At 37.8% G+C, this 14,848-nt stretch overlaps 1 protein-coding gene across 2 annotated transcripts in view; it reads right to left on the bottom strand.

Annotated features, from left to right (window-relative positions):
• LOC124615885 (voltage-dependent calcium channel subunit alpha-2/delta-3) overlaps positions 1 to 14,848 on the bottom strand; it is an 824,663-nt gene that overhangs the window by 359,026 nt on the left and 450,789 nt on the right. The window contains exons 9-12 of one of the 2 annotated variants that reach the window (XM_047144053.1): positions 12,163 to 12,299; positions 4,331 to 4,465; positions 2,549 to 2,632; positions 2,149 to 2,205 (exon numbers count right to left, since the gene is read on the bottom strand). In XM_047144053.1, the coding sequence (XP_047000009.1) occupies positions 2,149 to 2,205; positions 2,549 to 2,632; positions 4,331 to 4,465; positions 12,163 to 12,299 (413 nt within the window). The remainder of the gene's footprint in view (positions 1 to 2,148; positions 2,206 to 2,548; positions 2,633 to 4,330; positions 4,466 to 12,162; positions 12,300 to 14,848) is intronic. The other variant, XM_047144054.1, reaches the window with a different exon arrangement.

The raw sequence follows: 14,848 nt of genomic DNA, 5'->3' as shown, positions 1-14,848 counted from the left end.
CAAGTGTCACAAACTCCTGAAGATAAGATGTACCTCTCATCTGGCCATTATTTGGAATATCTTACATTCAGATTCAATTACAAATGCCACAGTGTGATCATCATTACAGGTTCCCACACTAAATGACAACATGAGCACATCTGTGTGCATTCCAAACATATATACTACAGATAACAGTTTCAATCAAAAGAAAAAGATTTACTTAGCAGCTGTTTTACTCCATCAAAAAAAGGTAATCCTAACTAGCACAGTATTTTCCTCTTTTTTGTTGCTATGTGTTATTTCCTTAATAATTTTGTTGTCCACTTCTGGCAGTGCTATTTAAAACACCCCTCCACAATATCAGCTCCACTTTGCCAGCTTTCTTATGATACTATCTTTATTTCTGAATGTATCTAATTATAAAATTTAGATAAACAAATTTTTCTTTCCTGGAAAAGCATAAAAATTTTCCTTAATACAATAAAAGAGAAACTGAAAAATTATGACTCTTTCCCCAATAAATATGTTCTGTAGAATACTCCTATTACATTAAGTATCTGTATAAGAGCTATGTTCTTGGTCTACATCCTCCAACACGTTATTCTAGAAATACTGACCCCTAACTACAGTCTAATAATAAAGGAGATAACATGCTAAGAAAATGTAAGCATTGTTGATACCATATGTGCTCACTTTACAGCTAGTTACACTGGCTTTATAATTTCTGCAATGATGATATTACTGTCAAAATTCTAATATACAGACTGGGGCTGGCACTAAAATTCTAACACACTACAGTCATTATAAATATATCAGGGAGTCCTATGTATTTCTATAAAGTACCACAACTGCACAGAATATTAGTTGCTAGCCTACAAACACAGAAAATAGACACTTTATGCAATATAATATAGCATTCCAACCTCAAAATTCTATTGAATACCCATGCAGGGTAGAAAGACTAAGCAAATTAGCTAGTACTAATTATCTGTATGATTATTCTTAAATGATAGATTTCAATTTTTATGGCACTTACTGGTAATTATGAGATGGATTTAAACAGTATTACATATGATGAAGAGCACCTGTCAAGTGATATGAACATCAAGTTTTAATAACCTAATGAAAAATCCTGGGTGGTATATAAACAATGATAGAAGGAAAAACAATCATTCATCTTATAGAAGAAGCTCTGAGCAGCACATAGGAAATAAACAAGGGGGTGAAGATTATAGCTCAGTTTTAGAACTTTGAGTCTTTATAAGAGACTGGGCCCGCCTGTGTGTGTGTGTGTGTGTGTGTGTGTGTGTAGGAGTGGGTGAGAGAGACAGACAGAGAGAGAGAGAGAGAGAGAGAGAGAGAGAGAGAGAGAGAGAGAGATCGTAACTTGAATGGACGCACTTTGCATACGTGAGCTCTGGCGTAAAGAGTGTAACCTGAGCAGTTATACTGAACACCTTATTTGTGTATATCAGATACTCAATGCTTTTTCTACATGGTTGTCTTTCCTCATGCCACTGAATAATACTTACTGATGAAATTTAATCTAAAAAGTAAGTCACCGGAACACTGAAAGGAAACTGCGAGGGCTTACTGTTTTCCTTGTACATAATTTATTCCAGACAATCATTTGCAATATAATTATATCTTACAGTCTGGTATTTAAAGCAGTGTTTGTAGTCCTTTGATAAATGAAATAATTTCCAATTTGCCAGGTTATTAAATCAGGATCATGGCAGGACAGAAATAGTTAAAAAGCATGAACAGTTGTGTGTAGTAGTCTAAATAAATGGTTAAATGATTTTTCAGAAGATATTATGAAAATATGAAAACTGCCGGTTACAGCAATAGTTAATGCCCTGCAGATAATGAAAAGCAGTTCTGAACCTTAACAGTAAACATGTCGATAAAAATTCATCAAGTGTAACACATATTTGATTCCTATTTCTACAATAATTTGCCTTAATTATGAGAAATGAAATCTCTCTATTAGCAACAGAGATACTACTTGAAATGGCCTACTCTGAACAACTGTTTTTATACCTCAACATGTCATTAACAGATTCAGTTTTCTAATGCTATGCTGATTTACCTGACTAACCTACAAGTAGCCACACTCATGAACTTCTACAAAAAAGTAATAAGTTAATTCAGACTTTTTGCTACCTCTCGGATTTTTTGTACCCATATCGCCTCATTTATGAGGGTCCATTCCGTGAGGTTCTGTAGACAGGAGAATCAAATGACAGCTTGTAGTCATTACTAAATTGTGAAATAAAAACACAAAAAATTCTTTTAAAATGCTTATATTAAAGGTATGTTTGGAACTGAGTACCTCAGTAATCCACTGACTACAAATATCACTCAGTAAAGACATACTTCAAACAGAATGGACACGGTTTCAAGGGATATTGAATCACATGAAAAATATCTAACCTAAAACCTGGACAAGGATAAATTACAAATGTTACTGCCTTCGTTATAAGTATTGTAATACTTTCTTAAACACATTGACAATTCAGTTTTAACAGAAATTTTTTATAAGCTGCTTTAGTAAGAAACTTACTGCATTTTCCCTCCGATCATAAACAGGCACTGCAACAGATGTCATAAGTTGGTAGGAAGTTTCATCTGCATTTTCATCTGTAACCTGGAACATCACAGTTAAGATAAGATCAAGTATATATATCACCATTTGTAAGCATATAAAAATATAGCTGCAAAAATTAACGTTCACACAAAAATATGGCATATACTGATCCAAAGGAATTACAAACCAAATGACACCTTCTTCCCCCTGAAGAACTCTAAAACCTGAAACCAATTGCTTTTAAAATCAGTCTTAATTGTTATGGAGAGTGGAATCTATGGAATCTTTCTCATGTATGTTAACTTTCTCAGAAAATTAACATCCATCTTACTATTTCTGTGCAATGTGCAAATGACTTAAATGTGAAGCTGTATATCATTAAAACAGTAACGTAACACACTCATGGCAACTGAAAGAGACAACTGCAGTGTAGGAGAGTGTGTTGCTGGTGTCACAACAAACGGAACTGTTCATCGTGTCACATGACCAGAATGTCATCGGACCTTGTTACCTTGTCAGTGTAACTGCTGAGCACAGGATGGTTGAGATGTGCAATATAAGGACTTCTGACCATGGACACATGCTGGACACACCATATCCAAGGTCATGCAGGTACGGGGCTTTTTAACACTCTTCGAGTACTTCGGTTCAAGGAAAATCACTGCCACCAGAGTCAACTGTCACAATCAACAATGTTTTTATGACAGGACTAGCTCATAACTAATGTAAACTACGATACCAGTTAGTTGGGCCACAGCGGAGCACGCCACTTGCCAAATTAATTCTGAACACCACCACCACCACCACCACCACCACAACAACTGATGGATAGTAATACCATTCAGAGCCCCACCTGTGCAATTGGATACAGAAAAATAAATCTGCTCACTGCATGTCACAGGTCACTGAGTTTAGCACTGGAATAAGAACACTACTATCACTTGTTATCAGGATAGAGAAAGATCTCCTAAACTGATGAGCTGTAGCACAAGTATGTACTGATGGCACTGTATAAGTCTGTCAAAAATCACATGAGGTAATACTGCCTGCACCACTCACACTGACGGTGAAGCATGTGTATATGGGATGAAACTGATGCTTTATATGTCTCCAGTTGTCTCTCATCAGTAAACTGTACAGAACATTACTAGCTAGTCATCTGCAATCTATGTTCCCCTGCAGCACAATACAGGTGATCAATACCCTCTGCCATCCTGTGCCTTAGGCACTTTGAAACACTCCACAGACAGGACAGTGTTTGTGTAAGCCTACACGGCACATCACCTAATGTCGACCCTCTTGATTAGGTCTGAGATGCCATCAAGAGATATGTGTGAGCTTTGTAATGGCTGCGACTGACTTCTGCAAACTGTAGGTGTTGACTCAGGTGATAATGGTTTGGGATGGGCCCTCAGAGCTTTCAGCACACCGTGGAGTTCATGCCATGATGTGAAACTGGCACCATTGGGCAAACTGTAGTAAGTTCTGTGCTGTATCTCTTCAGAATTACACAAAAACAAATGAATAAAAAATTAGATCAAATTAAATGATACTACTGTTAAACACGTGACAATCACCTCAGTGCTATGGCCAATGGTTTTGAGAAGGAAGTTAACCAGCTCATACTAAAATTAAGTTTTGTTATGAAGTAAAAAGAGTTAAATCATTTTTTTTTCATTTTATAAACATGTTGAATAGAAAATACAATAATGCAGATGGAAAAATAACGCACAAACTGTAAAAGAAAATTTTGGATACCCTTTTTAAGCTCTCCACATATTGTCGTAGGTGCTCTTCACTTTTATTTGAATTGTATTCTCTAGAGGCTAAGAATATCTCTTTCTGCTTTCTACATTCCCTCTTTTCCCAAAGCCAGTCAGTTGTTTTTGGGTCCTGTAATAGAGAGAAAATTAGTTGAATATACATATTTGTGCACTTAATTAAGATTAATTTATTCTGAAAATAGCTTACACCATTAACTGTAAATGTTAAATTTCAAAAAGCTAATGACACTTAATTACATTAACTGGATTTTATTAGTACTACCAATTTTGGACGTATGCTGTCATCTGCTACAAAAATCACTTAAAACATTTCAGTTGTCATGAATATCAAAACACAAAGCATTGAATATTTTAATCCACATAAAATATGTGTTTCGTGTAGATTAAAATATTCAATGTTTTGTGTTTCAATATTTGAGACATATTAAATGTTATAAGTGATTTTCATACTAGATGATGGTTTACGGCCAAAACCAGCAGTACTAATAAAATCCAATTAATGCAATTCAGTGTCATGAGTTTTCTGAAACATATATCGACTATTGAAAACTGTCTAAAAAGATCTATGTAAAGGTTAAGTGGTGGTGGGCGTTAGAAATAAAGCTGAAGCTGAAAGGCCTCACTAACTTTTCAAATTGCAATAGCAATAAATAATGAATTATAACACTTTTCTAATAATTAGCTGCAAGCAGAAGAAAATAGAACAACCTACTACAAAATTGTTGGTTTTACATGCAATAAATGGATTTCAATTTTCCAGTGTTAAAGTTTGTAACAAGATGGCAGCAGACATCAGGCATGAAATTACAGTTCCCAAATATTCAAAACAAAGTAAAAGTGAATACCTTACTAAGCACTGTTGCTAGGGCCTATCAAAATAATTGGACTTGTGGATGTAATTTCTGGTATACTCCAAGCCTAACATTCATATTAAATGGTTTCTAACTTTTCCATTATACAGATGATTCCCCTCATCCTCACCAGAGGTGGGCTGTTATCGACCAACAACCTGGAGTCTGAGTGATCTCTCTTTCCAACCTTCCAAGACCTACACCTTTTCCTTTCTGATGAAGAAACAAACGCATTCTTAAACTTAGTATAGTTTTTTTCTACTTGCAATTGTTCCTACAGGCAAGGGTATGGAACTTTGGCAGATGAAGGCAAGTACTAGCCAGCTGTCCTGTCTCCTTCTAATTTTATAGCTTTTTCATTTGAAATTCCCTTTTAAACAATTTTTATGTTTATGGTGGCATCTCTAGTAATATATTAAATCTTGAGCTGACTTTTGGGTATCCCACCTAGCTATCACCATAAGCATGACATATTTCCTGACACTCATGCACAAGTAACATATACTCATAAAATGGACACAAGAAGATCAACTTCCCTTAGATCCCATTTCATTCCCTTCAGTCTTTCCAAGTAATTTTTAGAAGTAGCTTACTAGATAATACCGATCCATTTTTCAAACTTGTGAAGCAAGTCTCCTTGTGGCTTCACTTAAACATTTATTGATTACAAAGTCATACATGAATGCACAAGAAATGCAAGAAGTTTTCAACAAGCTAGACAACAGTAATTCTTAGGTTCGAAGGGACATACCACCGGCTCTCACAAGGAACCCCTTGAGTGTGAGGTTGCTATTTCTATCTTTTGTAAGGCTCATTTGAAAGCATAGTGTCAACAATTATGGCAGGAAAAATATTAGCTACTAGTGACACACCATGTGCAGCAGGATGGTGACAGAAAATAAGTGTCTGGGAGGTGCAAAGATCAACCTTCTATGGGATGTATGTATTACACTTCACAAAATGGACATTGTTGACATTCGAGAAATGTTCAAAACAAACCATTAACTTGAACCATGAACACCAAATGATGAATGGCATGCCACAGTGATCATAAATGTTTGTACCAACAAGATCGAAGGTGAATTCCTTGGAAGTTACAAACAGAGCAGGTGGTTCAGATAGGAATCCACTCTTAACAAATGCGAACAGAATCATACTGGTGTAACAGGGTAATGAGAACTGATGAAATGTGATGGCATGCAACTGAATGTGAAACAGTCTGTCTTGGAGCTTGCCGTGTAACTGGTTGTCATTTAACAAAATAATTTAATTCAACAGCTAGAAATTCTACTCACCAAGCAGCGGCAGAACACACACATAAAAGGAGGTTATAATTAGGCAAGCTTTTGGACACAGTGGCTCCTTCTTCAGGCAGAAGGGTTGAAGAGGAAGGAAGAGGGGTGAAGGAAAAGGGCTGGAGAGGTCTAGGAAAAAGGATTGATTTTGGGAAAGTCTCTCAGACCCGCAAGTCAGGGGAGACTTACCGTACAGGATAAGAAGGAAAGAGGTCTCTTATGTTTGTGTTCTGCTGCTGCTTGGTAAGTAAGTTTTTTATCTATCCAATTAAATTATTTTGTCAAAAATTGGTTACTCTTTAATAAACATAAACATTTTCCATGGTAGGCTGTAATGTGATTTTTATTTAATCATGCAGTTAGCTAATTTCGCTTGTAAAACCAACATGGAAAAGCACTAAATTTTCTGCATGCATTGCATGTTACACAAACACTTTACATGTCACATTAAGATAAAACATTATTTTTATCTGTTTTATCTTAATGTGAGTTGTGTAAAGTGTTAGTCATACATGTGATGCAGGCAGACAATTTAGTGCTTTTCATGTTGGTTTTACAAGTCCTTGACAATGAAAGTAGTCGAAATTAGTTAATCATACGGATTAAATAAAAATTAAGTTGCAGCCTACCGTGGACCATGTTTGCATTTATTAAGCATGTGGAGGCTGTGGATCCCCACAAATACAAAATTTTTTGTTATCCTTTAAGGCACAGCTGCAGATAGTGCAATAATATGTTCTATAGGCCTGGAAAAAAGAAACACCCAGATGCTGAGTTTGTCCAGTGGTTCCAGGTGGTATGAATTGCAATGTCACACACTTTTCTGGAGGGATAGTTTGCACTAAAGGAGTGTGATTTTTATATACGGATCAGCAATAAAGCAAAAGCAAGTTATTTTGACCAGTTATTGGCCAAAAGCAGTGCTCATAACGCTGTTCTAGTCCTCTTATGCCAATTTTCCACTCTTTCTTGGTGTGACATACATATTCCCTCCTGCCCTTGTAAGATCACGCAGATTACTAAGAATTGTAGGGGCAGAGGAACTCCAATTGCAGCACAATAAATAAATTTCCAGTCAGTTTACCATCCATATTAACAATCAGCATAGTTGCATATGAATGCATTAAGGCATTAGTTGATCTTAATTCAACTCTCTTGGAACCTATAATTTCTGAGGTTCCTTTCATGTGGATTTCCCTCTTCAAATCCCGATTGGCCAGAGTTGCAAACCAATTCCTTACTGAATGATGGGATATATTTGTTTATCTCATCTACAAATTTTCAGGCCAATTCTGTAGTAAACTGTGCATCATCAAGTTGATGCTTTGTTTGAAATTTCGTTAGTTTACGTCTTCCAACTTTGTAGCACTGTTTGAATTATGCGCTCATCCACTGTTTCCCTTGAAATCATTGTAATCTATGATGTGTGCAATTTGACATGCATAACACAGTAGGTCACTGACATACACATCCTGTAAATTGTATCGAGCATCCTTGAAACGTGCGAACACCAGTTTTTGTAACAAGTACACCTTATCCTCCCTTGAATATCCATAGTTTTTCACATGCAATACACGGTCACTGTTCATAATTTTTTTTATTATACTACAGATGATCTTCCACATACAAAATTATGTTTAGGAACAGCTCCTTGGACAATGATTGTCCTTTACTACATTTCACCAGAGACAAGGTTTGTGGCTCACTGTGCAACAAGGATGATGAACTACGCAGCTTGACCTCTGTTTCAACATCACTTTCACTTGTTAAGCACATAACATCATCATTGTACTCCTTATGTACATTGTCCGCACAGTCAAGCATAGACAACACCGCACTCTCCATTGATTCATCTTGCTGAAATGCTAGTATTTCATCTGCCACTTCTTTCTCACTCTGTGAAATTCATTGGGTTCCTTTCTGACAAAACGTCAACTTCACCAACTGTTGTGTAAATATAATGCAATGTTTGCTTTATTTATTATTACCACTGCTTGGCTTTGTATCAACACCTATAGAACTGTTGTGGGTTATTAATCAACTAAGCATTTCAGCTATGCTCTACTGTATTCACCACTGAATTCCTTACAGTCCCACCACCTACTGTCATTAACAGCCAATATTGTGGTCACACGGTAGACAATATGTGAGGTACTGAATGCCATAAATGTCAATGGCATTTTGTGACATCATACTCAAGGTGTTCCTTGTAAGTATGTAACAGTTACAAAAACATGAGCACCAGCCTTCACCATAAGAAAGCAACAAATTACTTGAAAGGCTGACTGACAAGCAGTAGCCTCAAGGATGTTAGCATAGAAGGCTGTGTGATTTGGTATGATTTAGGGATATTTGGAATACTTTCTGAACATGTTGGCAGTAAGAGGAATAAAGAGGAATCACCAAGAAGAATAGAAAAGAAGAACAGACGATGATAATTTTAGACTAGTGCACAGGGAGTAACAAGAACCTCTGATATTTTCCTAGGAAGTCTGGAACAATCTGCTTTAAGATTCTGTTGACAGCAACTGTTATGATATGAGAACACTGAAGGCATGTGGCAAATGGATAAGATGTATGCAGTCCAACGGCTAAAGGGTCCTACGCAGCACCAAACCCCTACCTGCAGCTCAACACAGTGGGCCCTCTGCAACAGGTGTGGCAGGAGACAAGCAGGATGTCATCAAATCGACAGTCTGTGTACCACCATATAAAACTATATGCCTATTGTTGTGTCACACAGGCCAAGTGATTCTCAGGAGTCTCATTGTAGTGGGCTTAATTATGTATCCTGTTCCTTTTGCTTAATAAACGTGGACAGCAGGGGTGGCTGTGCGGTTCTAGGCGCTACAGTCTGGAACCGTGTGACCACTACGGTCACAGGTTTGACTCCTGCCTTGGGCATGGATGTGTGTGATGTCCTTAGGTTAGTTAGGTTTAAGTAGTTCTAAGTTCTAGGGGACTGATGACCTCAGAAGTTAAGTCCCATAGGGCTCAGAGCCATTAATAAACATGGTTTTCTTTTTTATTACTTCATTGGGTGTCAATATTTCATATGCTGCTTGCAAAATCCTAATTAAAATCTTTTACAAGCAGAAGTAGAGTACAGTAGATAAATAATTGATATCTACGTAGCTGGGTTGATGCACACCTTGATTAATCTCAAGTGCCTGAAAATTCACCAAGTGGTATTTTTGTGATCTTTCCAGGGCATCTGACTGTGTAAATCATATTACTTTCTTAGAAAAACTGAACATATAAATGCTTCATGTACAGATGGTCAGAACCGTACTTAAAAACAGAAACAGAAACAGAAATGAAAAGGATGTGCTAAATAATTCAGACAATGTTGGAAAGAACTGAAGATTAAGTTCTTTTCTGAAAATGGGCTATCCCTAAAGTTTGAAGGACACACACACACACACACACACACACACACACACACACACTACATTCAGTTCTGTACAACAAATAGAGTCTGATGTAGCATATGAGCTATAGGGTAGAATGCTCCAAATTATTGGATATACATACTGATGACAACTGGAAGACCCATATTACTCAGCTTCTCAAACAATTAAGTTCAGCTAATTTTGCTCTTTGTATAAGGGGTGTTCAAAAAGAAACGAGCCAGAGGCATAATTACAGGAACCAGTACCTGTATGTTAGAAGTACTGCCCCTAGCTGTTGAGACACTTGTCCCACTGCGACACAAGGCGGTGAACGGCTGTCTCATAAAATTCCTGGGGCTGCGATGTTAACCAATTCCACATGTACAGCTGGACGTCGTCGTCCGAGTTGAATCGTTTGCCCTCAGAGCCTTTTTAAGGAGAACAAAAATGGCATAATCACAGGGAGAGAGGTCCGGACACAATGGAGGGTGGCTGAGAGCCTCCCACTTGAATTTCTGCAGGAGTGCCGTGACTGTGTTGGCCGTATGATGCTTAGCATTGTCGTGGAGCAGAATGACCCCAAAGGTGAGTTTGCCTGGTCGTTTTGATTTGATCGCTTGGCAAAAGGTGGTCAAGGTTCACGAGTAATACTGGGCATTCACTGGTGTCGCATGCTGCAGGAAGTGAATCAGAAGGGGATCATCTTGGTCAAAAAGAATGTCGGTATAATCTTTCCTGCATTTGTGTCGATGGCCTTGGCTTTTTATGGTGGTGGTGACCCTGGATGCTTCCACTGGAGACTTTGTCATTTTGATTCTGGTTTGAAGTGATGACACCATGACTCATTTCCAGCCACCGCTCGTGCCAGGAATGCATTCCCTTCCCAAGCATAGTGCTACAGATGAGCAAGACAAGAGAGTGGGCCATTCGACATGCTTTCTGGTGTGGTTGAAGACTGTGGGGCACCCATTGGGCACACACTTTGTGCATGTGCAGTCGTTCCTTCATTATGGGGTGAACACTTCTGACCCTCAATCCAACCACGGCAGCTATGGCTTTCACTGTCACTCAGCAGTCCTGCGTAATTAATGCATCCATCAGCTGGATGATGTCATTGGTAATGCGGTGTGTTGCTCCAGACCACGCATCATCAGCTAACGACACCCGTACCTCCCTGAAGCGCTTGAGCCATGCCTTGACCCTTGCAAGGGACATGCAGTGTTCGCGGTGCACTTGTGACATTCGCCGATGAATGTCCATTCCTCCTACTCCTACTATTCCTACTGCTGTCAGAAAACGAACCACACCTCTTTACTCATCTTTTGACGGCTGCATGTCACTGTTTGCAATGCGACAGGCAGTGTTGAATGATTGATGTGTGCTGCAGCTAGCTCTGTATAGTCACTTGACATGCATGCGTGCCCTCTAGCAGCCGGCTGTGAACTTCCACGCTCTGGTTGGAACCACACCTCATTACACACACCACGATATTATCCTCCTGTCACCAGTTTGTGCTCTCCAGACTCTGCCTCATTTCTTTTTGAAAGCCCCATATATAAATGCTAAACTTGGAAACAAATATAGCAACTTCCTGGCATATGTTAAATATTTTCATTCAATAATGTCTTATGGAATAATTTTCTGGGGTAGCTCATCACTTAGAAAGAAAGTATTGATTGCACAAGAGCGAGCAGTAAGAATAATAGGTGGTGTTCAGCCTTGGATGCCTCTTCAAGGAGCTAGGCATTTTAACTGTTCTGCCACAAAACATATATTCACTAATGGAATTTGTTATAAATAATATATCACAATTTGATATGAACAGTAATGTCCACACCTACAACACTAGAGGAAAAATGATATTTATTGCCCATTGTTACAGCTGTTAGCAGCTCAGAAAGGAGTTCAATATGCAGCAACAAAAATGTGTAATCATTTGCCCAATAACAGAAAAGTCTGACAGGTAGACAAGCAAGTTTTAAAACTAATTTAAAATCATTTTCTTGTGGACAACTGACAAATTTCCATTTAAAAATTGGTAGCCAGTAAAAAAAAAAAAAAAAAATTGTAGTTGCATGGGAAGGACTAAAAATAATAATGTGTTAATATTAATGAACACTAATCACATATACATATCCCGTACACTGACTCGTTGCACATCATTTTGATAAAAGAATCATTCCAATTGTCTATAAACATGTAGCTAACTAACTATCCTTAGCAACCTACAGAACACTCTGAATGAACAAATGAATGAATGGCACCCACTGTAACGTCGGCATACACAGGAGTCCAGACCGTTGGGTGAACAGTTCGTCCCAGTACTAGCGGCCGAGCCATGACTTGTATATACATGAGGACTTTCTCGCGGACTTCAGCAAGTGTGCTGAGGTGTTGATAGTAACCTAGAACAAAGACACACCCAGCTCAAACTTTTACTCAAATATAGTCATATAAATCTACAGACCTGTTACTGGAAACATATATGAATGTTTACTAACAAACGGTAGTATTATGTGGACAGTATATCATAGCAGTCAGCCGCAACTGTAAACAAACATGAACTTAAGACTGCCCGAGGGGACAGGAGCGGTGCAGGTAAATAACCCCTACCTCCCTCTCAAAGCGCTGTCACCCTATGTCTGCTTTCTACGCCTCCATGAAATCAAAACCTACATAACATTCATAGGGATCACTCTGATACTTTTTGTTGTAGTGACAGTCACAGTCGAATCCATTTACACACCAGGATTAGTCTCTTCACACATTTAAAAATAATAAAATAATAACAGCAATCCACAACACAAAGCAAATTGGAAAACACAAAGCATTTGGTACTGGCTAGAGCACAAAGGTTTGCTGCAGTTGGCAGTAGTGGTTCAGGAGTTCAAAAAACTCCCCCTAAATCTGCCACCATGTAATATGTGCATAATATGCTTATTTATTTTTATTATAGTTGCAAAGGAAATCAAGTCACAAATTTTCTCACTGTTAGAGACCATATTTTTGTTGGTTATGCATTCCTATGTTAAAGTGCTAACATTAAATCGCTAAGAAAACAAGCAAGACTATGTTGAATACAAGAATATATACAAACAGTTGTACTAGTGTATGTCATTAGTGCCATCAGCTATCTGGAATACATATCCCACAATAAATGTAAATCTTTCTTCCTCTTTTCTCTTAGAAATATAATAGTTTTAAAGAAATTTTAAGTTTATAATTAATAACATTTATAATTAGATAACTGCCTTCAAATTCATGTCATACTGCACTCACATTTGTAAGTGTGCATTCACCAGGTGTGACATTTGACAAATAAAACTCTATGATTGTGCTGAGTATTAATAATTAAAGGTCATATCTGTAGTGCCATACATGCACATATTTCACCTAAATTTTATTAACATATCACAATAAAATTTCATTAACATATGATAATAAAATTTAGGTGGAATTTATGCATTTATGACACTACCAATATGATCTTTGATTATTAACACTCAGCACAATCATAGAGTTTTACCCGTCAAATGTCACATCTGGTGAAAGTACAGTGCAGTATGGCATGAATTCAAAGGTAGTTGTTATAGTAATTAACACATTGAGTAAATTTATTTGACATAATGCTGTTCTTAGTGAAGTGCTATGTCCTTTTAAATAGATGACAAGGAATTTTGTTCTGTTATACACATAACATATGTGAACATGTCTGACACAAGAACGAGTCCTGGTAACACACTTCACAGTGAGGTAGGAAGTGGTACAATTTTAAAAATTTAATTTGACTTCTACAAATTTTTGAGAAAAGAACATATTCCTCAAACTGAAGTGGTTTTTTTTAGCATTTTCTGTTGCTACTTGACAATAGCAAAATCTCAGTTGTAAATAAATGAATACACTCAGTAACAGCCCACACAGAAAATGATGTTATTTCTATATTAATACAGACTGACATGATACACATAAATTAAAATAAAAACATTTATGAGGGTTACCAAGAAAGTAATGTACCACTTTTTTTTTCTCAGTCAAAAACAATGCTATGAATGCAAAACGTTATTTATGTATTATCTGAAGTCTCCTGAGTGAGTGTGCCAAGTTTCCATCACTTCTGACAAATCCTGTAGCTGCAGGACAGTTTCAAAATGGTGTCTGTAGGTAATGTATGTTACAAGCAACATGCTGTCATTGAATTTCTCATTGCAGGGAAGGAAACTGTGGGTAATGTTCACAAGTGCTTGTGCAAACTTTATGGTTCATCTGCTGTCAACAGAAGTATAGTTACTCACTGGGCACGGAGGATGAAGTCATCAGAAGGTGGTTCGAGAGAGCTCCATGATTTGGAGCAGTTGGGAAAAACATCCACGACTGTCATACTTGACACACTTGACCTAGCCCCCTTGGACTTCCACTTGTTTGGGCCATAAAAGGGTGCCATATGTGGAAGACATTTTGAAGACGATGAGGAGGTGATTTACACAGCGAAGCATTTTCCACCACCAGGACAAGGACTGGTACCAACAGGGCATACACGCCCTTGTTTCATGCTGGAGGAAGGCCATAGAATGGGGTGACAATTACGTGAAAAATGGGGTGTGTAGGTAACACACCATTCTTTAATGTGTGTAATCCTCATTATTTTCAATAAAGAATTGTTGAAGGAAAAAATGTGGCACATTACTTTCTGAGCAGTCCTTGTAGTAAATGTTACCATTTTTCTTTTTAGTAATGGAAGAAGTAATAGTGACCATTCATAGCTGAGGAGGTGTTAAGTGCCTGAAAGGAAGAGAGAGAGAGAGAGAGAGAGAGAGAGAGAGAGAGAGAGAGAGAGAGAGAGAGAGAGGGAGGGGGGGGGGATGGGGAGGGGGGGAGGTGGGTGTGTGTGTGTGTGTGTGTGTGTGTGTGTGTGTGTTTTTAGCTCTCCAAGTGGGCAGTGTCAGGAAAGTCATTC

This window comes from Schistocerca americana, chromosome 5, assembly GCF_021461395.2.
Source record: "Schistocerca americana isolate TAMUIC-IGC-003095 chromosome 5, iqSchAmer2.1, whole genome shotgun sequence".
Classification (NCBI taxonomy): Eukaryota; Metazoa; Arthropoda; class Insecta; order Orthoptera; family Acrididae; genus Schistocerca; species Schistocerca americana.
Note: the sequence above shows the minus strand (reverse complement) of the source record. Positions and strands in the feature narration are given on the sequence as shown.